This window comes from Astatotilapia calliptera, chromosome 19 (assembly GCF_964374335.1).
Source record: "Astatotilapia calliptera chromosome 19, fAstCal68.1, whole genome shotgun sequence".
NCBI lineage: Eukaryota > Metazoa > Chordata > Actinopteri > Cichliformes > Cichlidae > Astatotilapia > Astatotilapia calliptera.
This window is the reverse complement of record NC_137440.1, coordinates 30,149,258-30,174,649: the sequence shown is the minus strand read 5'-3', so window position 1 is coordinate 30,174,649 and position 25,392 is coordinate 30,149,258. Positions and strand designations below refer to the sequence as shown.

General features: G+C 41.8%; 3 protein-coding genes across 5 annotated transcripts; 2 read left to right on the top strand and 1 right to left on the bottom strand.

Moving 5' to 3' along the window:
* Positions 1-51: 51 nt before the first annotated feature.
* On the bottom strand, positions 52-10,778 carry coq6 (coenzyme Q6 monooxygenase). Of its 2 annotated transcripts, none has more exons than XM_026152017.2 (12): positions 10,727-10,778; positions 9,490-9,624; positions 7,120-7,178; positions 5,249-5,375; positions 3,941-4,071; positions 3,748-3,855; positions 2,607-2,669; positions 2,404-2,511; positions 1,551-1,753; positions 1,240-1,355; positions 743-909; positions 52-186 (listed from the first exon to the last, which is right to left on the bottom strand). In XM_026152017.2, exons 1-12 carry the CDS (start codon positions 10,761-10,763, stop codon positions 157-159), a joined length of 1,284 nt encoding a protein of 427 aa, XP_026007802.1. In that variant the 5' UTR covers positions 10,764-10,778; the 3' UTR covers positions 52-156. The 2 variants fall into 2 exon arrangements, with proteins under 2 accessions (XP_026007802.1, XP_026007801.1); XM_026152016.2 differs by lacking the exon at positions 10,727-10,778 and adding an exon at positions 9,937-10,346.
* fam161b (FAM161 centrosomal protein B) lies at positions 10,431-21,160 on the top strand. Its single transcript, XM_026152015.2, has 9 exons — positions 10,431-10,570; positions 11,695-11,896; positions 11,982-12,454; positions 13,158-13,468; positions 18,094-18,212; positions 19,909-20,076; positions 20,187-20,286; positions 20,364-20,503; positions 20,754-21,160. The coding sequence occupies exons 2-9, from the start codon at positions 11,697-11,699 to the stop codon at positions 20,833-20,835; spliced, it is 1,593 nt and encodes a 530-aa protein (XP_026007800.2). The 5' UTR covers positions 10,431-10,570; positions 11,695-11,696; the 3' UTR covers positions 20,836-21,160.
* Positions 21,161-23,541: 2,381 nt separating this feature from the next.
* ngb (neuroglobin) lies at positions 23,542-25,164 on the top strand. Of its 2 annotated transcripts, none has more exons than XM_026152018.2 (5): positions 23,542-23,709; positions 23,828-24,036; positions 24,428-24,536; positions 24,644-24,763; positions 24,869-25,164. In XM_026152018.2, exons 2-5 carry the CDS (start codon positions 23,939-23,941, stop codon positions 25,019-25,021), a joined length of 480 nt encoding a protein of 159 aa, XP_026007803.1. In that variant the 5' UTR covers positions 23,542-23,709; positions 23,828-23,938; the 3' UTR covers positions 25,022-25,164. The 2 variants fall into 2 exon arrangements, with proteins under 2 accessions (XP_026007803.1, XP_026007804.1); XM_026152019.2 differs by having other exon boundaries at positions 23,569-23,709; positions 23,928-24,036.
* The last annotated feature ends 228 nt before the right edge of the window (positions 25,165-25,392 follow it).

Below are 25,392 nucleotides of genomic sequence, written 5' to 3'. Positions count from 1 at the left end.
TTTCAATATATTAAAAGAAAAAAGATTTAAATAATTTAATGTTAGACAGGCAAAGAGAAAAATAAAATTTTTATTATTTTATTGTATTTTTACATTACAACATTTAGAGCTGAAAGTCGCTGGAGATCCAAAAACGGCCGCTGCATGAGAGACGCATCATTTGCTCGCAAATGCCATGATTTGCTCCTGTGAAGTGAAAACAGACATGAACTTAAAAACTCTCCAACCCTCTGTTTCATGCTCAGAAAAAGCCTGTTATAAGCGAGCGGCACTGCAAACTCTCTACACAAGAACTGTAAAGCAGTGAACTCACAGCATTTAATGTGGAAAAAAAGAAAGTGACTTTAACTTTGTGCCTCCGCAGCGAGATGCCTTTACAACCCGTTACAGTTGTGTTGGTTTGAATCGCTTAGTATGGAATAAAGCCATTTCACATGAGTGGTCGGTAATAAAAGGGGTGTGAAAACACAAGCCACTGTCCGCTGCCTCAGGACCAGCCGTGCACCCCACCCACACACTTTTGGTAACACTAAATTTGAGGCTAAACTTAGATGCCATAGTAGTAGGTTGAGAACCAGTAAAATTATAGATGCTGCTAAAGTAAAGCTCCGTGTAATCAGAAAAGTGGGCGGAAGGTGGGGTCAAGGTGGAGGCGGGGTTTGTGCTTGACAGGTGGTTGATGTTATCTGAGCGATTTCCAGGTTCGCTAACATCTAAAACTAGAACAGACGGAGAGGCTTACTTTCAGCGTTGGGAGCATGTTGGTGGCCTGCAGACCGAAGGTGCGTAGGAGAACCACAGGCGCGGCGTTGGTGGAGTACAGCCGCTTCATGAGGTCGATGGCAGCCATCATAGGCAGATTATGCCGCTGACGTTCGGTTTCATATTCTAGCAGGTGCTGAATTGCTCCTGCACAAACACACGTGAACCGGGAGGTTAAAAAACTGAGAATAAATTCTAAGCCGAATAAGTCCGTCATGTGTTTTCTACATTAGCTCAAAGCACTGGCGCTACGTTAACTTTAGAACATCACATACCAGCATTTTTGTGTTTTTTCTATGAAAAGCGACTACATAGAGCTCCAGGAAAGAATGGGAAAAAAATAAAACATCAAATGAATGTTGCCGGAAAAGCTGATGCTTTTTATAGTTCACATCGACGGCGTGCGTTTGAGCTGGGGCAATGGAAAAGAGCTTAGTGAAAACCGCCGTGCTATGTCTGTTTAGAGTTCTCACTGACCCAGGTCTTTCCCGTTAAAGGCCGCCTGACTTAGGATCTGCGTGAGGCAGGCCACATCACCAAATCCCAGGTTAACTCCCTGACCAGCCAGAGGATGGACACGATGGGCCGCATCCCTGAAATAGAAACAAAAGACGAGTTGAGTAGTTCTAGACAGTACAAGTTCAAATCACCATCCCTTTATTAGCTGACTAAGCAAACAGTTAAAAGCTTTAAAGAGCAATTTTTTTCCAGGACCTTGTAATACACATTCTCCTTTATAAAAGGCATTAACATGCTTGAGCTGTTACTTTTAGTTTTTATTATCTTACCCAATGAGTGCAACTCTGTGTCTGATGTACTCAGATGCATGGCCCATTCCGAGCGGGAACATGACCCGTGACTTTGGGCCGATCCCCGCCACACTCGGGGGAAGCTGTCGAGGTGAACCTGCGGACGGCATGATGGCTGACAGAGCGCCTCGAAACAGCGAGCCAGCCGTCTCAATTAGGTCCGACTGGTTCTCATTACTCCACTGCCAGCGAGCAGACAGACAGGAAAGAAGACAAGAGAATGAAAAGCAGCCAGAAAAGAGAGAAAACAGACACCGTCCCCTTAGTGGACAAAGAAATTAGCTGACACAGGAGCAAAGCTGAACTCCAGGCCAGCGAAAGGGCTTTCTTTTTTCCCCCCCTCCCTAACTAACTGGTTTGGCAAGGCTTCGGGAGCTGGGCTAATTAAAAGAAGATGACGGTCAGGCTATGGAGTTGAATTAGCTCTGTTTGAAAAACATTCCATGCAGTAATGGTCGACACTGGGAGACCACAGGTTTAATTAGCAAACCAGGCCTAAAACCAAACGTGACTCAACCGTGGTGACCCCGTCCATAAGCAGGCCCAGTAAAAATAGCCAGCTTGGGAAAAAGGAGTTTCTCCAAACAGAAAAAATAGAAAGGTGCATCATTCCTGCAATGAAATATTAGTATTGTGTATACTTTGGGCTAAACAATGACCGTATTGTTTGCGTGAGCCACTTAAAACTGCTCATCGTGGAAGTGTATGGAGAACCTCGTGCCACATATGGCACACTGCATACAAATACAGACACTTTGCAAAATCTTACTGACAGACAGGCAACCTGAGTGTAAATACGACATTGGCAGTTTATGTATGAACCGAGACTTACAAAGGCAGAGTTGATGGCGTCAACAAAGCGCTCCTCATCCAGCTCGAGGAGCTCCTCTGCGAGTGAATGGCTGGTTGACCACACGAGAGAGCTGTGTGTGTCGGACAGCTGCATAGGAACAAAACGCAACAGCTGAAGTTTCATTAAATGCTCCTGTGACAGAATGAAAATACTGCAGCAGCAAAAAAAAATCCAGATATTACCGGTAACATTGCAATGGGTCCTGTTGGGAGGAACCTCTGCCATGCGACATTGTTCTCCGTGGGCTGTCCGACACATAAATTAAAACGTATTAAACAGCTGCATTGTTTTGTACAGCTATATTTGAATATCATAAACTGTGCATAAAAACAATATCATAAAGGTCGGGTGTATTGTTCTCCGACTGCTGACAGATGTGACATTAAAATTACTATTATAACAAAATCATTGAGCAAATCTACCAAGGAATTTACAATAAGGTTTGCTTAAATATTTAGGAGACTTATGCTCATTTCCAGCTCAATATTTTTTATTTTTGGACTATAGTAGAGTAGCTTTGCATGATTCACACTTCAGAGTACTTGGCCTTCACACAACCCCTCAGTTCACTCTCTGCCTGAGTGTTTAGAGCAGCTGCAAGGTTTAATATGAGCATCTGTTACTCTAACAGTATATATGTACATATACACCCACCAGCCACATTGTTAGGTACACCTGTTAGACTACTCATTAGCACAAATATCTAATCAGCCAATCACAGGGCAGCAGCTCAGTGTCTTTAGGCACGTGGACATGATTGAGACGACCTGGTGAAGTTCAAAGCGAGCATCAGAATAGGATAAAAGGTGTTTTAAGTGACTTTGCTCTGAATGTGGTATGTTTGTTGGTGCCAGACTGGCTGGTCTGAGTATTTCAGAAACTGCTGATCTGCTGGGAATTTCCAACACAAGCATCTTTACAGAGATCAGGCTGAAAAAGAGAAAATATCCACTGAGTGCCAGTTCTCTGTGTCAAAATGCCTGGTTGAGGAGAATGGTCAGACAGCTTTAAACTAATAGGAATGCAACTGTGCCTCAAATTTTTATTATTTAATTATCCTTTATTTATCCGGGTAAAAGTCTCGTTGAGATTACAAACTCTTTTTCAAGAGAGACGTGGCTAAGAGAGCAGAAGAAGAAAAAAATGTTCATTTCAACCAAATTATGCAGAAGACCATCTCTGAAAAGGTAACACATCGAATATTGAAGCTATTGAGGACCTAATAAAACGTCCCTTGAATGTACATATGAGACATAAAATAAGAACAAAACAAAAGAGCCTTCAAATTACGAGGATTTACATTGTGTAAATAGTAACGCTCACCTCTGATAGGTGCAGTGCAGCAACCACAGCAGACTGGTCATAATTCCACTTGACTGTGGGTATTCCTAATTCCCGCCTCACCATTGAGTTCGGTCCATCTGCACCAATCTGCAAAACAGATGAGTGGGAGGAAATTAATGGATTAAAAATGACACAACAACAACCACAGATTGCGTGATAAAATTAAACTGACCAGCAGCTTAGTCTGAAGAGTCTCTCCGTTAGCCAGCGTGACGCACACCCATGGGATGTAGTCTGTTTCCTGGGAAGGCATGGGCCATGTGTATTTCACCACCTTGGACCTGTACTTCACTTGTACATTTTCTAATAAAGCACCAGATAAACACACACAAAAATGGTGACTACTGTTCAAAGAAAAGAAAAACTGTGTTTCTCAAAAGAAATGAGCAGCTGGTGTGACTTTCTCACAAGAAAGAGATCAATCTTGGTCCTGTGAATATATCATCATCAGACACTTTTTCCTTTAAGGAAAGAAAGGATGGTTTTTGCCTGCAGCAAAAGCAGTGGAAGATCTATAAACCACCTCATAAAACACCACTGGTTTTCCTCGGTGGCATATAGAAGCTGCCAAAGTTCACATTTGACAGTCCTCTTAATGGTCTTGGCACGCCGCATTGCACTGACTAATAGTGTTTATCTACAAGCACACCAATCCACACTTCAGACACGCTGCCAGCTTGTTAGATTTTGCACTAAAACTGCTCCTCATCCTAAAATATCCACAGCTGGACATCGCAAAACATGTAAGGATCCAGATCGTATTCTGGCTCACGCTGACTTGGAGTGGTACCCATCCACAGACCAGTTTCTGCAACACTAAAGTCAAAAATTGGGTTTTTTTTTTCAGTGACTGGTGAGCAGGGCTTACATTGAAAACAGCTGGTGAGGAGTAGATTTTTCAAGTACATGTGCATCTTGAGCATAACAATCCCAAATGCTAAAAATGAGACAGCTGGTGGCACATGAGGCACAAACGTGATGTAACCGCACGCCCCTTTTGTTTGGCGCACAACGCCGAAAAGTGTTTATAAATATGCCACTTTAACTGTGGAGCACATAGCAGAGCTCAGTTTTATTTGTGAACCTCACAAAAGTTGGGACGCTGTCAAAGGCAATGCGGCGCTATACCCCGTCAGCGATTTAGCGTCTTGAGAGGTGGCACAGCCCGGGAGCACATGGCGGCTTTAAATAGGTCACTGGACCATTTCACGTGTCCTCGCAGGGTGCTGGAGCACTGGCAGTGAGGTTTAGATTGAAATTGCATGAAAAACAAGGATGGCTCCAAGAGCTTGTCTTTAAAAACAGTCACAGGGACAGAGAGAGAGAGTACAAATAAACAAAACCTGGGGACGGGATGGAATAAAAGTGGTGGCTTTAGCTGCCCGAGTCTGGCAGCAGGGAGATGGAATAGAAATCAAACTACTGTGTGTTTGTGTGTGTTCTGGGTGGGGGATGCTTCATGTTTTAATCATAATCTTACCAGACAGACTGTCCAGCTGTCTAGTGAGCGCGGCCACGACCAGGTCGTTCTCCACGATGTACGCCATCTCATCCTCCACGTTCTCCTTATCGAATGTGATCAGGGCATCTGAGCAGGCATCCCAAACCTAAATGAGAGACTCATTACGCCTGCGGTCTACAAGTCTATCCTTAAACGCATCTCCGTTTCCTATATATAGTAAGCAGAGAAATGGCGCTTCGCTTAGGCTGAACACATCAAAGTTGTTAACTGCCGCCGAAGGACGGCACAGCCTACATGCATCAAATGCAGAGCGGCAAGTGTCACGGGCAGCGCTCTGTGTGGACAGCTGACTTCAGCTTTAATGGAGCTCTGTGAGGCGCAGGACCAAATAATATTTTTGTGATGTGGATTTTTTTTTCTCTCTCTCAAACACTTTCTGGGAAACACAAATAACAAATGTCATGTTTGAGAACATTACAGAGTGAGAGTCAATATTTATCTGCGACCAAAAGTGGCAGAGTGAGATATAGTTTTAGGCTACTGTAATTCTAACCCTGAAAACACCGCTTTAGCTAAACGGGATTTTGGGGGGGGGGGGGGGGGGGTTGAAAAGTGTTTGTACAAGGTTGATCCTTTCCTGGATGACAGAACCCGTCATTCTGCAGTAATATGCTGCTGCGCTACTTTTTTCCAACTTGCCATAAAGTAGGAAGATATACCCATGAGAAAACCACTAATGGCAGTGAGTTTGCAGCTTGTGATAAGTGGTTGGGAAGAAAGATTTACTGAGACCAGCCCAAAAATTGTTTTGGTTTTGTTTAATGCAGGGTGAAATGATGCAGCTCCGGGGCAGAGTGAGTTCCTACTTCTTTTGCAAGACTTAAAGAAGATGCGTGAATAAAAATTTATAGGGAAAATGCGCGCGGGGAGGGGGGTAACGCCTCGTTAGCAAAAAGAGACAGAAAGGAAGAAAAAGAAACAAACGGTTTGCTTGTGTTTCAAATCTAAACCCTCGTCGCCTACTTTAATGCAGGGAAAGCCTGCTTTCTACAGTTGACCTGCAGAACATACTTTCCAGTGCTATGACTGGGATGTATATGACTGAAATTCAGTGGGCAAACAAGCCAAAACAGTGGTAGCAGAGTGAAGGTATAATGGGTGAGGTACACTACCATAATCACTGTGAGGCACTGCATGATGACATCTTAGGCCCAGAGAGAAACCCTGCGGTCGAGTGTTTGGTACACACCGACCACATCTTACAAGAGGGACCGAGGCTGCACCCACAGCTGTAAAGCGGGCTCGACTTTGCAGCAAACAACCACTCTCCTAATCTTTCATCTTCTTCCCGTTGTTCACATGAATCTTCATAATTAGAGGATTTTTTTGGGGGGGTATACCAATTTGAAAATGTCAAAATAATGTATTCCTCATAGGAAACATAGTTTTAATAAATAGAACTAGCATGGTCAGAGAGCCATCCTGTACTTTTAAATATGCCTTGTGTTCTTTGATGTTTTGGGGTGCTATAGATTGCACGGTGATACCGAAGGGGCATAAACTGCACAAAGGAATGAAGGAAATGCATGTCACGCGAAACCACCGCTTGGCATTTTAATGGGAACAATTACATTGAGTATTGTGTTGCTGGTTATTAAGAATGACTGAGCGGAGGCTGAGCGTCACAGATTTTTCTCTCCACAAATTGCACAGTGTCGAGATTGATGGATGACAGAAATACATCCAGTATGCCAGTAAATTACAAAGTCTGGAGGACGTGAGAAGGAAAAGCCGAACGGTGCAACAGGACGACTCGGGGAGATGCGCCGTGTTAAAGAAGGCTCAAGGTATACTCACAGTTAACAATGTTAACTTTAAGATTGACCTACCTGCATCTTTTTATAGGGCTTGAACCTCATCTTTGTGATGTGCTCCCATGCTCCGATACCTGACAAAAGAAAGAGGTCAGATTGGACAAATGTGGTTTGTGAAGTCATTCAGAGATCCACAGATGACTCACACAGACTGATTCAGGGAAGTTTGGATTTTTCTGCGCCTCAGTGTTTTTCTCTGCACGTTTCAGAGCAATTAACAGTAATGGGAAAAAAAAGTATGTGTGTGGATAAATAATCATAGTCATACTTTGGAAGTAAATATAACAAAAATGAATGCACATGTTTGCATAATGTGCAGAATGTTGTGACTAGGGTTAAGGACTGACACTTTTGGCAGCTCCAGGATCAACAATCAGGTGCAGATGTTGGATTGCGGGTGCATTTTTCCTTTGTTCAGGAGTATTAATTAAAGTAGAGGCATCAAACATAACATTATAAAGTGCTTAAAGGATGGCACAGATCATTCATTGAGCTCTCATCAGTCACTGTTTGTTTTTAGTAACCTTTTAATTTTTTGTGCAGGTGTCAGTTGCGGCCAATGATGTCAAAGCCAAACTTGACGTCTCACATTTACCCTTTCAAATCGCACCGCCGCATTCAACATTTTTATTGACACTACAGTCAAAATAAAAGTCTGTGATTGGAGAGGAAAAGTTTATTAATGGATCACTGTGACTGAAAACACAAATAAGATATGTGAAGGGCTTAATTTGAGATGCTAAGACAAACTTTAGGGTTTGTCTCTGGCACCTGCAAAAATAATGTTTATCACACATGCTCATACACTGGACTGCATAGTCTACCAGGCAGACAGGTAGGAGGTTGGCATGTGTAGACCTCAACCTGGATAAATACGGTTTAACTTACAGACATGTCACATATTGAAAGAAAAACTAACAAACTACCTTAATAAGCTGTTGGACCACATTAAATCTAGAACATCTTAAATGCAGCTTTTGACTGATTCTAAAAAAGAAAGTCACTGGAAATTTACTGCAGGGGTGAAACACCATACTTTCAAAACATATACCCTCATTCAGTGTTTTGATGACAGTGGCTGAGCATGCTGCCTAACACGCTAGTCTAAAATCTTCCATAGGTGTGTAATTAAGCTGAGATCTTGTGGCCGCAAAGCCCACATTATATTATTTATGTCAATGCCATCTTCACTAAGCAATTCAGTGACCCTTCCTGCCCTATGGGTGGCGGCATTGTCATTCTGGAAGAAACAACTCCACTGGGACTAAAAACGCTTAGTTATAATAAAAAGGTGATCACTCAGAACAACTTTGCATTGATTTGCAGGGCCTCTTCCCTGGATGTGTGATTTGTGACATCCTAACACATATTATCCCCCAACCACCAGTCGATCGCAGCAGATGGCTGTCCCACCTCGAGCCTGGTTCTGCCAGAGGTTTCTTCCTGTTAAAAGGGTGTTTATTGTTCCCGCCATTGCCAAGTTCTTGCTCATAGTGGGTCGCTTGATTGTTGGGGGATTGTTTCTCCAGAAGGTTTACAAGGTGGTAGTGAAACCTGCTATGATGTATGATTTGGAAATGGTGGCGAAAAAATAGGTAGCTGAACTAGAGGTGATAGCGCTGAAGATGTTAAGATTTCTATTGGTAGTGATCTGGATGGACAGGATCAGAATTGATTATATCAGAGAGACAGCTAAGGTTGAGCGGTCTGGAGACAAAGTTAGACAGGCAAGGATGTTTTGGATAGGTGAAAACCATTAATAGAGGAACTCCCAGGCAGAAGAAAAAAAAGAAAGATCACAAAAATGATTCATGGATGTAGTGTAGTAGGACATGCAGAGGGTTGCTGTGACAAAAACGGATGTTAGGAATAGGGTGGGATGCTGCCACGACCCCTAAAGGGACCAGTCGAAAGAAGAAGAAAAAGTTCTGATGACCACCTTCAGCTATTTTTAATGGATTCAAGACCTGAAGTGGTAATTTAGGACAAAGACTATGTTTAAAAAACAAGCCCATCAAGCCCAACTGCAATTACAGTGTCAAATCCCTGACTCTCCTTTTCCTTGGCTTTTGACTTCTTTAAGCTCAGGAGACATATTTAAACTGCAGTTTGGGCTGGACCAAACCTCACATTCTTAGCTGTACTACAGGGAAAAAAAAACTGCTAGGAAAAACCTCAGGTGATCCATTACAAAAGGAACAACTGTGGTTAAATACGATCCCTGCTAAAAATGGGTGACCAGCCAGTGTCTGATCCCTGGCTTACCTTGTGGGAGCCATTTAGTAGTCAAGGACAACAAACTTGTCACAGAAAGGAAATTACTCAGGATTATATTTTGCTGCATTTTTCAAGCAGATTCTGTTCAGATTTGGTTGTATACTGTACCACTGAGAAGTGTGGCGGAGCCTGGACTGATGGAGCTAACTCTGGTGCTATAGGTGTCCGGGACTTTGTCCATTAGTTTCTTGTTGCCGGCTTCAAGCAGCAGAATCTTCTTACCCTCCAAGTTTGGATCCAAACCTGTGGATGGAAAGTAAATGCATACAATATATAATATAGTTTAAATATGAGAGCACATGTGTAAGATTAAACATGTGTAATGAACCTGCAATTGGATTCGTTGTCCTGTGAAACGGATGCAATCATTTGATTTAGAGCTCTGACTGCATGTTTTAATACTCCAGCACATTTTAGAGATATCTTTTCCAGTATAGTAGAAAGTGACATTCCCTCTCTGTGAGAGAAAGAGTGCACTGCTACTTTGCACACCAACTTTAATCTGGATTTGGACAAGTTAACAGCAAAGTCTTGCAACACTAGTCGAGCACTCACCCAAGGAACATGCCATTGCAGATCCAACCATCCCTCCCCCGGATATAATTATATCATAAACATCATTCCCGTGATCTGCACATACTAATCCTCGCCTGGTGATTTTTATAGCAGATAAATGCTTTTCTGTTACAAAACACCGGCTGAGTCCGTTTAAGGCCAGCGACGCCCTCGTGAGCTTCTGCATGTTTCAGTCTGTCTTCGCATGAGAGAGAAGCCTCTGGATAAACAAAGGAAACAGTCCTGGGTCGGGCTTTGAAGAGTGTCATACAACAATTAAAGAGACAGACGTTTCCCCTTGAATGTGTCCTTCTAAGACCAACTGCGACTCTTCTGTGACACAACAACCATGTTGTGTTGACAAACGCTGCAAGAGGAAGTACTTCCGCTTTTACGACCAATCACAGAAGGCAATTTCCGCGGGTGGCGTTTCTGCCTCTGACCACAAACAGCGCTAAAGCTACCAGCACTGACAACTGGCTAAAAACTCTAAAACCTCTCTTCTGGTGGGATACAAAGAACTGTACCAACTTCGGGAGTCATTAGCTAAACAAACAAACTGTACTGCAACTACTGAGCGCTTGGAGGAATCTTCGACGCCGTGAAATACTTGTTAAAACTCGTCTGCTCCCAGGTTGGCAGCTCATTAGTACTCTCAGGTTGATTTTTCTGTGATTATATTGGTATTTAACGGGAACTTAAGTAGCAGAAGATGAAAAGGAAGTTTGTTTGTATAGAAAAAAAAGTATAAATCTTATTTAAACAAGCGCTATTAATCCTAAACACATACAACCATGTCGATGTTCCGCTGAGAGCGTGGTTGCCATAGTGACCAATTTACACAGCTCATACGCTGAGAGCAGAGCGCATGTGCAATGTAGTCCGTGGATGCAGGAATTTTTATTTGCGTTGATTAGAGTTATTTGATTGTATTTTCCCCTTCTCAGTTTATAGTACGAACAAATCCTAATTCCCTTATTGTTTATTTCATGAATTTTGTGGGATTACTAAAAAGAAAGACCTTAGAGAAACGTGTTCAGCAGAGTTTTTTAGCAGCAAGAGAAATAGTTTTTAATTGCAATGAAGAAATACACATTGCTCTCATACACATTATTCACATACATATTGTTTACTATTTATGTAGTAATTTGTCTATGTGTAATGTGTAGCTGTCTCAGTACTTTTGTCCTTATAGTGTATCACATTATTTCAGTAAAGTATTTCACTTTTTTCCAACTAACCATCTTCCAGTTTGGGTTCAGGAGACAGACACACTAGGTACTAAGTCCTGTAGTGTTTTTTTGGTCTTGTTTGTGGTCTCTCTAGGTTCTATTCCCTTCTCTTCCCCCTCATCCATTAACCAGTCTTTGCAAATGTTGGCCCCTTCCTGTGTTTGGTTCTGCTGGATATCTTTCCCTGTTAAAAGAGAGTTTCTCCTCCCACCAGTGACCAAGTGCTTGCTCACAGGGGCTGATCTTATTGTTGGGGTTTTCTCTCTAATATTGAAAGGTCTTCACCTTACAGTATAAAACACCTTGAAACAAATATTGTTTTAAAGCGTGGCTATACAAATAAAGTTGAATTGAATTTCCTGACAGTTGACATCTACTATGAGTCAATTATCAAAATGATTGTCATAGTTTTTATCAATAGACAAATAAAATATTAAATTAAGCATATCAGCTCCTAGTCAACATAGATATTCACAAGATTTTAAAAAATCTCTTTTTTCTCTTTTTTTTCTTTTCAATATCACAGGTATGAACGATAAGTTAAAGCTGGATACTTTGCTGGAGGATGGACTGCAATCAGAGTTAATGCTCCAGCTGCATCTTAAGGCTCTTAGAGAAGCCCTGAAACAGCAGCTGCAGGAGACAGAAAGGATACAGACGGAGGAGCTGGAAAAGAGGATTCAGCAGAACGCTCACCTGTCAGCTGATTCAAGTGAAAACCCAACAGAGTATGTTACCTCATATTATTATTTTATTTTTTTGCTTTCGTCCACTTAAAATTGACCTATTTCAAAGAGCTGTACTGTTTTACAGGATGACAAGATCTTCTTCAGAAATCCTAAACACTTCCCACAAACCCCTACAATCAGAGAGGCCCGACACCTCATCCTCTCCAGCCTGGTCATCTTTAACAGATGGGAAGCTTTGTTCTGTCAGGACTGAGCGGTTTCCTTTAGCTAAAACTTCACAGCTGATCAAAGAGGAGGAAGCCGAGGCTGAGTGTCAGAAGAAGTTCTCTGCTCTTCCTGTCCCCAGCCACATCATTCAGCCCATCTACCAGGACATGATGGAGCACAGAGAAAAGGAGAGGAAGGAGGCCCATGAACAGAGGAAGCAGTTCTTGCTTTCCATTCAAAAGCCTTTCAGCTTCCTGCAGAGAGAAAAGGAGAAAAGGGAGAAACTGCTTGCGAGGTTAAACCAAGTCGAGCAAGATATGAAAAACGGTGTTCGAGTTAGAAAACCATCTCCGAAAGAAATAAAAGACTCCCCAGACCCTGAGACAAAAGGTTGGTTTTCCTTTTCTGACTTGGTTTGGTTTTATGAACAGATGAATTAGAAAGGGTACTTAGTATTCATGTAACTGGGCTGTGGTCTTTGGAACCAGGTAAAGCATTCCTGTGACTTCTTGTCTTAGGCTGCATATAAGTAAGTTTTAAACAGCCAGAGTAATTACTATAAAAGCTTGAACTGGCAAAATTCTGAGATCAAATAATGAATTAAGACCAAAATCATGAAGAAATAGTAATGAAGCCCACAAATCTGAAAGAAGCCATGCTACACTTTAATAAACATTAGACATTGTGAATTTTTTAAGGAATCAAATTGAATTAAAATTCCCAAATTTAGTGTAAAAACCCTTTAACACAGTGGTGTCTAATGTTTTCTTTTTCTTTTGACATTCATGTAAAACCTTAAACAAAAAACCTAGTTGATTCAGATAAGTTTTGAGTAGTTTGTTAGCAGCATTTGATAGAACACCACAAAAGTAGCAGTGCTTATGTGCGAAGCTGTTCGAAAGTGAAGATTTTCTTTGTCCTCACTGGAAGCAAACTGGGTGATTGGCTGATTTTGATCTGTGTTTCTTCAAACTTTCATTAAGAGTTTTTAAATGGAAGATTTCAACTGTTATTGTATCATATTTGTGCATGCATACAGTACACTCCAGGCAGTGAATTGGCTACAGTGTATACCCTGTCTAACTTTATTTAGACCAGGAGGAAGTCTGCAGGAAAGTCCACTCTCAGGCGACTGCGAGGGAGGAGAATCCTACTCGGAATGGCCCGAAACTTCGCACAGCAGAGCGCACCAGGAAAGAAAAGCTGAGATTTTTGGATGAGAAGCCTAGTTTCCATCCAAAAATCATTCACGAGATCCCTGATTTCAGCATGTTGCACAAGGCCTTGCAGACAGAGACGCTGAAGAAAATGCAGAGTAAAGATGTGACAAAGTGTCAGCCATTTGTCCTGAGAACTTCATCTCGCCCACCAAGGCAAAGCAGGACGAGTCCGGTACACTTGCAGGTAAAACATGTTCATTGCTTCTTATTGGTATTTATTTCTTTAGCTGCTTTTGGACTTCAGTTGTGATATTACGTGCTCGTTTTAGTTTATGTTCTCTGAACATTTATGTAGTAGAGTTCATGTTTTAACTCAGATTTTTAGAAATATTTTTATTAGCCAGGAAAGAAATCATATTAAACTCAGTTTTAATGGACAATCTCTGTATTGAACCAGATGCACATTTCAGAAGTTTTTTTGAAGTGTCTCACCCCTGCTCTGCTTCATGGATAGTTTGAGACTTATCCACCCACTTTTTTTTTTTCTATCAAATCAGTACCCTTCTCTTTTTCTTAAGGAGATTTGCTCTGAGCCACTTACCTTCTTTAAAGCCTCTACTGTTCAGGATGTTATTCTGTTTCATTTTAATCTGTTCTTCTTTGACTCTGCAGTTTTTGGCAGCTCTGCAATCCAACATATTCCCGTGGTCCCACAGCACAGTGTTTATTTCACAAAATGTAACAAGGGAATCTGACCAGGTCACATTTTTGTTTCTGTGACTTTGAAAACAGCTTGTTTCATGAAATGAGATTTATTGTATGGTTTGAGGCCTTGTGTGTTATTTTTTTCGTGGCTTTGCAAACAAGTCTCCTCAGTTGTGGAATCGTATTGCTATTTTAAAATACCTTCAGCAATCCATCTTCAAAGAGGAATTATTCTTCTCGTGTTTCAAAGTTTTTCCGACTCATGATTTGTAACCTTTAATTCAAGTCGTGCTTCTACAGAGCCGGATCTTTTTTTAATGAGACATACTTCACGAGAAGATGTATATATACACTACCAGTCAAAAGTTTGGACACACCTTCTCATTTAATGGTTTTCTTTATTTTAATGGCTGTTTACATTGTAGATTCTCACTGAAGGCATCAAAACTATGAATGAAAACATACGCAATTATGTAATAAACAAAAAGTGTGAAGTAACTCAGCTGTTTTATATTTTAGATTCTTCAAAGTAATTGATTTGATTACTGCTTTGCACACTCTTGAAATTCTCTTGATGAGCATCATGAGGTCGTCACCTGAAATGGTTTTCCAACAGGCTTAAAGGACTTCCCAGAGATGCTGAGCACTTGTTGGCCCTTTTGCCTTCACTTTGCCATCCCTCTCATTCGAAACCATCTCTACTGGGTTTAGGTCAGGTGACTAATCTATCAATCTATCCTTCTTGGTCAAATAGCCCTTACACAGCCTGGAGGTGTATTCGGGGTCATTGTCCTGTTGAAAAATAAATGATGGTCCAACTAAACTGGATGGCATGTCACTGCAGGATGCTGTGGTAGCCGTGTTAGTTCACTGCCTTCAATTTTGAATAAATCCCCAACTCTGTCACCAGCAAACCACCCTCACACCAACACACCTCCTCCTCCATGCTTCATGGTGGGAACCATGCATGCACCAAAGATCTCAAATTTGGACTCATCAGACCAAAACACAGATTTCCACTGCTCTAATGTCCATTCCTTTTGTTTCTTCCCCCAACCAAATATCTTTCTGTTGCTTTTCCTTAGTAGTGGTTTCTTAGCTGCTATTTGTGTCATGGTCCTGGGCCATGTGGGCCCAGTATTCTTAGTTCTTTGTATTTTTGTATTTCGTTCCTTATTTAGGCCATGTCTTCTGAGTTGCCCTGTTGTGTTGTTCCCTAAGTGTTTTCCCTTCATGGCTCTCTCCCCCCTGTGTGCCCTCTATGTATTGATGAGCCCTCGTCTCCCTTTGTGGTTGTTTCATGTTTCCCCAGCCCGTTATGTCTGTGTTTTCCCCGTGCTCTCTCTCCTCCTGTCGGAACCTCTGTGCCTCTACATGTCATGTTCAGTTCACCCCGCCCTGTCTCGTTATGATTATCAGTGTCACCTGTGTTCCCCGTGTGTGCCCACTTTCCTCGTTTACCCTCTGTGTATTTCTGTCTGAGTCTCCCTCTGTTCGGCGTCGTGTTCTCCCTCATGCTGTGTGTGATTCCCCTGTGTTCCTTGGTGAGCTTTATGTTAGTTTTTCCCCAGTTTAGTTTTGTATTGTTTCTCGTGGCCAGCAATAAAGCTGTGTTTTTGAGTTCATCCCCGTGTGAGTTTTGCGATTGGGTCCTCATCCTGCCTGCCACACAGCCGAAACATGACAATTTGACCATAAAGACCTGATTTGTGCAGTCTCCTCTTAACAGTTGATGTAGAGATGAGTCTGCTACTGGAACTCTGTGTGGCATTTATCTGGGCTCTAATCTGAGGCGCTGTTAACCTGCGATTCCTGAGGGTGGCGACTCGGATGAATTTATCCTCAGCAGCAGCGGTGACTCCTGGTCTTCCTTTCCTGAGGCCGTCCTCATGTGAGCCAGTTTGATGGTGCTTGATGGTTTTTACGACTGCGTTTGGGGACACATTCAGAATCTTTTGCAATTTTCTGGACTGACTGACCTTTAGTTCTTAAAGTAATGATGGACTGTCGTTTCTTTTTACTTAGCTGATTGGTTCTTGCCATAATATGAAGTCTAACAGTTGTCAAATAGGGCTGTCAGCTGTGTACCAACCTGACTTCTGCACAACACAACTGATGGTCCCAACCTCATTAGAAGGCAAGAAAGTCCACAAATGAACCCTGAGAAGGCACATCTGTGAAGTGAAAACCATTTCAGGTGACTCCATCATGATGCTCATTGGGAGAAGGCAGCACTGTCAACAAAGCAAAGGGTGGCATGCAAAGACATGTTTAGAGTTATTTATCAGTTTTTCATTTGCTACATAGTTCCATATATCTTGCTTCACATATTTGATGTCTTCAGTGAGACTCTGCAATGTAGAGAGTAGTAAAAATGAAGAAAAACATTGCATGAGAAGTTGTGTCCAAACTTTTGACTGGTAGTGTATGTTCACTGAAATTTGTCTGGGTGGATGATTCACATGAGAGCATTAAAGGCTAAAAATAATTATACCAGTAATTAGGTAAGAATAACAGTAATTTTCTCTAATCCAAACTTTGTGATCAGGGAAAGTTTCGTCACGTCTTCCTTTCATGTGTCTTGTGGCTTTTGTAATTATCCAATTACCACAGTTCTGTTTTATGACGCTTGTCAGAAAGGTTAAGGCAGATTTTTAAATATTTTACTGACGTTGCAAATATCTACTGTACATTTAGCTTAACTGTTACCATATGTCTAGAATAATCACATGTAATTGTACTAAATTACCTTTTACTGTGTGATATTTCCGGAAGATCCTTTAGGATTTTTGTAAGTGATATGAAATTATTCCTGAAGCTGTTATTGCCATTAATCTTTTTATTTTTATTTTTCTGTAACTGTTTAGTAAGAGGTTCTGGAAGCGGTTGTTCTCACAGTAATTGTAGTTACACATAAAAACTAAACTACCAGTTTACACTTGTTGATGGCAAATGAGTTCATTTAATCTTGCATTAAAATGTCAGTCATTGTTTTAGTTAGGCTTGGACTCTAATATATGGAAATATACACTCATTGCCCACTTTGTTAGGCACACATATTAGACTGCTTGTCAGTATAAATATTAAAGCCACATTTGCCATCACATGGCAGTAATTCAGTGCATTTAAACATATATAGACATGGGCAAGATAGCCTGAAGTTCAAATCAAGCATCTGAATAGAGAAGAAAGGTGATTTAAGTGACTTTGAACGTGGCATGGTTGTTTTTGCCACACAGGCTGGTTTGAATATTTCAGAAACTGCTGATCTACTAGGATATTCCTACACAACTATCTAGAGGTTTTACAGAGAGTGGCCTGAACAAAAGAAGATATCCAGTGAGCCACAGTTCTCTGTGTGAAAATGACTTGTTGATGCCAGAGGTCAGAGGAGGATGGCCAGACTACTTTGAGCTGATAGGAAGGGTTGAAGAGCATCTCTGAATGCACAACACATTAAACCTTGAAGGCGATGATACTGAGGCCAAGAATATAGCCTAGAGAACATGAAAGCATGAATCCATCTTGCCTTGTGTCAACAGTTTAGCCTGCTGGTGGTGTAACAGTGTGGGGAATATTTTCTGGTCAAACTCTGGGCAACCTTAGTAACAAATGAGCATCATCGTTTAAACTTCACAGCCTGCCTGAGTATTGTTGCTGACCCTGTCCATCCTGTTATGACCAGAGTGGTTTCTTTACATGACAATGAGTTCACCTCCAATCACCAGAGCTCAGTCCAATAGAACACCTTTGTTTTGCAGTGCAACGGGAGGTTTGCATCATAGATGTGCAGCGGATAAATCTGAAGCAGCTGTGTGATGCTATCATGTCTCGTGTCAATATGGATCAACATTTTTTAGAAATGTTTCCAGCACCTTGTTGAATCTCTGCCATGATTAATTGAGTCCGTTCTGAGGATGAAAAACGAGTTCCAACCCAGTGCTGATAAAGTGTCCGTTGTGTCAACAGTGATACATTTTCAAAAAACATTTGAACTAATGAAGCTAGTCATGCTATGTTTGATGGAGAAAAGCTATTACATTTGCTCTCACACACATCTTTATGCTACTATTTTCTTCATGTTATTCAAATTCTTGAAAAAATGCCACATGATGGCCAACAGTTTGGTTTTGATTTCAGTTTTTTTTGTCTCTTCATCCACAGGCATCAAAAATGAGTAATCTCAGTAGAAGCAAGTCACTCGGGGCTTTAACGTTAATATCCACTGACACACTGCCCACATACATCACAGACGCTGTGAGGAAGCGCTCATTGGCCATCAGGTGAGTTGGAATATTTATGGATGACAGCAGATCTTGTCTCAGTGTATCCTAAAAGGAAAAAAAAAGACTTCATTATTGACGTATTCATGTGCAATAAATTTGTTTTTTCAGTAAGGATAAATGAGATTAATGAGGCTAATCTGTCCTTCAGTTAGTAATGCTGGTGTTCACTCCGGTGCTATTAAGCTTTTAACAATATAATGTCAGACACTTTGAAATAACCAAATAGAAAGTGGTTTGAGTTACATAATAACCGTGTAATCAGTATACACCACATTAATATACGAAGCTGATAGAAACACTATTTAAGTCTCAGGCCGTGTGTATGAAAAAATAGCCTATTTTGATATAATCTGTTGTCTACCAGATTAATGGAGGATTTTTGGAGCTGTTCAGTGAAAAGCCCTTTACTTACTTTCGCTAATGTCATGGTAAGCTGTGTGGCAGGCTAGGTTAGGACCCAAACGCAGGACTCAGAAACCAAAAGCTTAACTTCATAAATCTTTATTGCTGGAAAATACAAATGAAAACTAAGCACATGAACGCTGAAAGAAAGAAACAAAAGATGAACTAAACATGACAACAAACAACTAGAACCTGGAGCTTATGCAAGAACACACAGCAAGTGTGGAGAACGCGACAGCTAACAGAAGGTGACTGAGGACTTAAAAACACAGGCAGGATAACGGGAGGATTTGCAACAAGCGGGAGACACAGCTGGACCTAATCTGACATGACGAGACAAAGAAAAGGAAAACTCAATACACTGAACACGGAACAAAGATTATCAAAATAAAAGAGGAAGCGTGACAAATGTGTAGAAGAAGATACGCGAGCATCACAGTGTGACTGGGGGGAATGAAAACAGAGACAAGACTAAGAAAACACAGGATGAGACTAGACACTGAGGGAGACAGAATATAATCCCAAAGAACTGAAGGAAAACAAAAACACACCCCAAACATGTTGAAAGAATAACTAAGAACCTAAGAGCTACAACCTAACAGAAACAAAATGATCAAAAGAGAGCACTAAAGTACAAGAAAACCAAACATAGATCACTCAAAGAGAATAACTCAACTATTACAACCAAAACAGAACGCTCCAAAGCATAAACCCTGGATCACTGACAGCTAAGACCTGATTTAGACATCTCTATGTAAGTGCCCGACATCGTTGCTGGCACTTATGCTGGGACCTTTATGGGTCTCCACTCTTAGCTGTGGTCAGTTTGTTTGGGGAGGACAAACGTATATGTCCCTCTAGTTTTTCCACTTCTTTGTGCATTCCCTCACATCCATTCCGATTTCTGCAGTCTTCCTCCAGGAGTTTGTGACATTTGTGAGTCCTTGTGTTGATGCTTCAATTATTGTTCCTCATAGTGGGACAGTGATCGTTATTCTCTCAGGGATAAATTGAAAAACTTTGGCGGAAAAGTAGCTGGAAGTGCACCAGAGGACCCGAGGGTGCTGAACAGGACAGTCACAGTTGACCTGATGTGTACTGATGTTCACCTTCTGGGGAGGTGAACACCGGGTTGCTCTTAGAGTTTCAGAGTGGTTTATGATTACCACGTAGCTACGGTGACTCAGTAAGTCAGCATGGACCACTGGGGAAAAAATTAACTTGGCTCTATATAGTTTCAACACCTAAACCATGAAATGATCTGAAATGCAGACAATTTTTGCCTGAACAGAACATCAATGGAGATGAGGGATAGTCAGAATCAAGAGAGTTTGAACTGGTTGAGGAATTACCAAATGAGATCCCAAGCAATGAAGGAGAAAGTAACCCTCCATGCAAAGTTACTGGACCCACGCAGCAGCTTGAAAGAAGTGTATGACGAGAAACTACAGAACTATCGGTGAGTTCTGTATAAGTACGGCTATTTATTCTGCAGTTTTACATTTCATGTCACAAGAACCACACATGCCTGCTACAATAGTTAAAACTATCATCTCCTCTTACGTGAAGGGAGGCTGATCAACAAAGAATGAGGGATTACATGAGAGAATTACGGGAAATGAAGGCCCGAGTTAGTGAACGCCCTTATCTGTTTGAACAGGTGAAACAGGTAAGGAATGCCTGAACATTACTACATGCGTTAGGCGACATACGTTCAGGAATCTAAGTCTGAGTTTTCACTGGCAGAGAAATGCGAAAGCTCACGCAGAGCAGACATACAGAAGCAAACTGAAGAAAGCCGGGCTGAAGGAGCAGTTCATTGAAGAAAATGGAGACGGGCTCATATCCGAGGATGACCGCAGCACTGAAGACGACATTCGAAGCAGGTATGCAGCGTGAGAAATTGTAGCAAGTTTTGTTCATCCTGTGAGTAATACCACTGTGTCCGGTAAAAATATGAATAGCACTGCTGCTGGGAGAGCCAAGGACTTCATGTGGTTTGGTCATGTTGCATTACATAATTTTCTGAGCTTGCTCTACAGTCTTTAGAGAAAAAAAAAGACCATTTCCGTAGCCAAGTAAAAGTTCGATGTAATTACAATATAGTCATTTTCTAACCCAACATGTCTGATTTAGGGAAGAAAATGGAGGAGACGGGGAGAAAATTAAAGATGTGGGAGAGAAGAGCGTGAAGTCCAAAGGGGAAGAAATGCCATGATCAAAAAGGTTCAGGCGGCACAGAGTTTTGTGGCCTCGCCACGAGAAAACAACACCGTCCTCAAAAATGATTCATGTCGCTGCTGACTGTCCGCACCAAATGTTTGATAGCTTAAGATGAGCGGCTATAAATCACGAAATCGCAAAACAGCTGGAATTTGCAATCACAAATGGAAAGAGATAAAACTTTATAAAAATGTACATAAGTGATTGCTGTTGGTTTTACAACACTTTCCCCAAGGAATATGTAAGCTGTAGTTTTGAAGATGATGAGCATGTTGTTGCCAGAATAAATGGTTCAAAAATAAACTGAGAAAACCAGTTGAGCCCAGTTTGTCTGTAGCATTAATCAGTCTCCGTGTTAAAGAGACAATACTTAAATTTGCTTTAATGTAAATGCTTATATTCTAATGCTTACAGTTGCATTTTACTTTATTATTATTATTTTTTAATTCATGTTTTTACATGTTTCTAATGGCCCGTAAGAACACAGGGCATCTGACATTGGCTTTTCTTAGATTGTCGAGTTAAAGTTCCCAGTTATTTCTACAGCCACAGTGCCACCTAAATAAACAGTCCTTACCATGCGTCTGCATTCACACAAACCATCTCAGTGGTCTGCCTGCACATCCACATCAAATACTCTTACACACTGGCCTCGCTGTATCTTGTGCTTTGACAGCTGACTGCCAGGAATTCGAGACATCGAGACATTTTTACTTACCAACCACATGGGAGCGTTTGAATATTTTTACAAGCATAATCAATGGAGATCAGTGCACGCCCTTATGGGTTTGTTGGCTGTTGTGCCGTGCTTTGGAGTCAGTGTAGTAAATTCACATTAGAAAATATTAAAATTCATTAAGTGGTATCACTAAGCATGGTTTAAAACATAACACTTAGATAGGAGTTAACATAGTCTATGCATCTAGCGTGCATATTTATGCTGCACGAACTGCATGCAGCCAGCTGAATATTACTACAGTGAGCTGTAGTAATATTCAGCTGGCTGTCTTCAGATTTAAATATATTTGCATAATTGCAGTAAAGATGGCGACGAGGCTCGTGACCTCTAAAATACTACATGGTGCTTTTTTCTTAGCAGCGTTGCCTCCACATTAGCCATGGAATCTTGATAAGTTTTCAAGATTTCCGTCTGATTAATTTGCTTTCTAACCTCTATCTAACTCAGACCCACGAACTGCCAAACAAGTCCAGGCCCTTTTGGACTCCTTATATGGTCAAGTTCCTGGGCCAGTGTGAAAGAAGGGGAGTCTTGTGTGATGTTTGATGGATGCATTGATTTAACGCAATTAATGAACAGGTACATTTTCTAAATGCATCTTTATTTATTTTCCCACTACTAACTTATTAACATTTCTTTAAATGCTAGATTGAGCACTTGTATAAATTAATGTAACAGTTAATTAGTGTTTAATTGTTATTTCCTTAAGTGGGAGGAGCGACTACCTATATAGGCGCAAGAGCCCAGCGCAAAATTGTTTCTCAGCGGTTTGATTTAGTTTTGGATCATCATCTTTAAGGTGGGGCTATTTTTCATTTTGTTTTCTATTAAATGTTTTTATCTTCAGTTTGACTGATCAGTCTGCACTATAAATATGGCGCAAAAATCCACTGCTGTGAAGAAAAAATGGGGAATAATAAGAGACCAGCCTGTGGAGCTGTCGGCAAGCCTGTTGTTTGTGCCTCTGCCGCTCAGCCATCCCTCACAAATACAGAGAAGGAGAAAAATCCAAAATGTTGTCACATAATATGTAATAAATAATAATCAGACAGTCGCTTCTTTGAAAGCTCAAATATCACAGGATCAAGCTTCAAGGGCTACATCCTGTCAGGTTGTCATGGGAACCATGTATCCCTCCTCACTCTGCCACTGTAGTCCATTTAGGAGAAAGCTGCGCACCTCTGATTCCCCGATGCAAAGCTCAAAGCAAAACAAATTGCTTTCAACCTGTTAGATAATGTCTGAGCGGGAACCTGCATCGGTGAAACGCGATGGAGCAGGCGGCTGTGACATCTATTTAAACAAACTGCAGCCTCAGATATGTGTGGAGGCTGAGAAAGAAAGAAACACATCCCATTTAAATTAATGAGAGGCTGCACGCTTGGCCGCTGAATGTTATGATCGCGCTGTTTAAGGAGTGGCTCTGCTCAGCAGATGAACAATATAATTTCACCGAAGTGGTGTGTGCAGGTCTCTTATTACTCTAGCCGCTGTGCAGTATTAAAATTCCCACACATTTCATTTTTCAAATGCATGTGCTGCAAAATGTAGGCAGTTGGGGACACATCCGAAAATAGATAATGTGGGCCTTAAATGGATTTTACCTGCTTTACCCAGCAATTGCACTGCACAGCATTTTTGCTGTTGCTGTTTTCTTGCTTATTTTCACTTGATTACAACTTAAAAATCCAGTGGCTAATTTTTTTTGGGTTAAATGCAGTGCATGTTATGCGTGCAAGCAGCATCTCTGCATGTCTCAGTCCTCGGTTCACCTGCAGGAGGAGCTGTGTCTCGCTGCAGCTTATCTGGAGCAGCAGAGAGATATCCCTCTTTTTCTCCTTCAGCGGCATGAATAATATCCCCTGAGCTGGAGAGAGAGCATATCAAGAGGCAAACAGGAAGGGGAGAGAGAGAGATAGAAGCCTGTGTGACAGATAAGATTGTGGCACAACTTGTCTTCCTGACTGCACCGTGAGCTGGGGAAAGAGAGGAACAAGTGCACCAGAGTGTCAGGCAAGGCTTCTGCCTGCACACATAAACACTCACAGACACACACACACACAGAAAAAGACAGACCCCACAGCACAGAAGCACCAGAAGGAGTTCAGAGAGAAGACTGACCTCAAAAAGGTACAGTATGACTGTTTGTCTCGAGCTGTGCTGAGCTGAGCGTCTCTCCTGCACCAATGTCCCCACCCTTACACTATGTTAGCAAATTGCTCACCTGATGCTCAACTTTGTTTTGCAGGTGGATTGGCAGAAGTTTTGTCTGTGCGTTCCCTCGGATGCTATGGCCGTCCTCCAACTGATCGTTTAGAGGAGTTGAAGAACTTGTCTTGTTATTGCAGCCTGAGGTAGCATGGAGGAGCTGTCGACGAAAGACAAGGAGCTGATACGAGACAGCTGGGAGAGCCTGGGCAAGAACAAAGTTCCTCATGGTGTCGTCATGTTCTCCAGGTAATTTTCTATCATGATCAGCACGACATAAAAGGAGGCTGTTGTTTAATTCTTTGCGCTGGAAGAAAAGATCAAATATAAAAGCACTCAAAGCATAAGTGATAGGATTGTGTATTGTTGTTACCTAATAGCAGCAGTGTAAATAAATGTAGCACAGGTGTATATCCTTTCCTGCACACTTTCCACATGAACCACGGACCGGAGGCTTGACTTGTTGCTTGGCGACAGACTGCAATAATCCTGCAATTTACTCTGAGACAGCTGCTGCTAAATCAGACAGGGGATATGTGTAGATGTTTGCTTTGTAGACTGATTTTTATCCCTCTGTGAATATTTGAGGCTACACCATGTGTGCACACCTATAGAACAGCGTTGTATTTGTCTGTGTTAGACTGTTTGAGCTGGACCCTGCGCTCCTCAATCTTTTCCACTACGGTACAAACTGCGATTCCACACAGGACCGCCTCGCCAGCCCCGAGTTTCTGGAACATGTCACCAAGGTGAGCTCTGTTCACCGCATTAACCACCACAAGTACACAGACACGTTAAAGTTTCGTTTGTGGACAGTTGCGATGGCTCTCTGTTTCTCTTGTGGCCGTGGCCTCAGGTGATGCTTGTGATCGACGCGGCCGTCAGCCACCTGGATGACCTTCACTCCTTGGAGGACTTTCTGCTCAACCTCGGGAAGAAGCATCAGGCAGTGGGAGTCAGAACGCAGTCATTTGCCGTAGGACCAACATCTTATCGCACAACTCTGCCAAAGCAATTTCACGAGCGAATGAGCCGTGAACACTTTCTTCTTCTCTTTTTTTTTTTCCTGTGTGTTTTGCAGGCGGTGGGTGAGTCCCTTCTCTACATGCTGCAGTGCAGTCTGGGCCCGGCCTACACGGCACCGCTGCGTCAAGCCTGGCTCAACATGTACAGCATTGTGGTAGCAATGATGAGCCGAGGGTATGCTGAAAATGGCGAAGACAAGGCCGACTGAGGCGCCAGTAGTTGTCAAATCATCAAGTTGGTTGCCATGGAATAAGGTTGTGTAACTTGCAGCATTGTGGCTTCAGCTGCTGTACATTTGCTCTGTGAGTGGGGTCGCATAGCGTAGCGAACGTGTGATATAGTTACACATTTTTCAGTCGGACCAGCGAGTCACAGAGCGTGTTTTCTTTGCTGTGGATGTTTAGCTACCAGGCAGTGCTGTTTGTACAGTTTCAGAGTGTAAGCGGACTGTAATCTGAATGCCTCACACTGAGAAGAAACACTCGGGAAACTGTGGAAGGGTTTTATTTTGTATATAATGGCTTTGATATATTTACTCAAATGATAACAGTGACTGTAGTGGTGTTTGTGGTGTATCTT

Bases quoted from the DNA above. Each gene is read 5' to 3' on its own strand.
- ngb (XM_026152018.2), top strand. From the start codon at position 23,939: ATGGAGGAGCTGTCGACGAAAGACAAGGAGCTGATACGAGACAGCTGG. The intron at 24,537-24,643 runs GTGAGCTCTGTT...CCGTGGCCTCAG, and splicing joins TTCTGGAACATGTCACCAAG to GTGATGCTTGTGATCGACGC. The intron at 24,764-24,868 runs GTAGGACCAACA...TGTGTTTTGCAG, and splicing joins TCAGAACGCAGTCATTTGCC to GCGGTGGGTGAGTCCCTTCT.
- coq6 (XM_026152016.2), bottom strand. From the start codon at position 10,123: ATGCAGAAGCTCACGAGGGCGTCGCTGGCCTTAAACGGACTCAGCCGG. The intron at 1,754-2,403 runs GTAAGTCTCGGT...GCTCGCTGGCAG, and splicing joins ACGCCATCAACTCTGCCTTT to TGGAGTAATGAGAACCAGTC. The intron at 187-742 runs GTAAGCCTCTCC...TTCACTTCACAG, and splicing joins ACATGCTCCCAACGCTGAAA to GAGCAAATCATGGCATTTGC.
- fam161b (XM_026152015.2), top strand. From the start codon at position 11,697: ATGAACGATAAGTTAAAGCTGGATACTTTGCTGGAGGATGGACTGCAA. The intron at 11,897-11,981 runs GTATGTTACCTC...ACTGTTTTACAG, and splicing joins TCAAGTGAAAACCCAACAGA to GATGACAAGATCTTCTTCAG. The intron at 20,077-20,186 runs GTGAGTTCTGTA...TCTTACGTGAAG, and splicing joins GAGAAACTACAGAACTATCG to GGAGGCTGATCAACAAAGAA.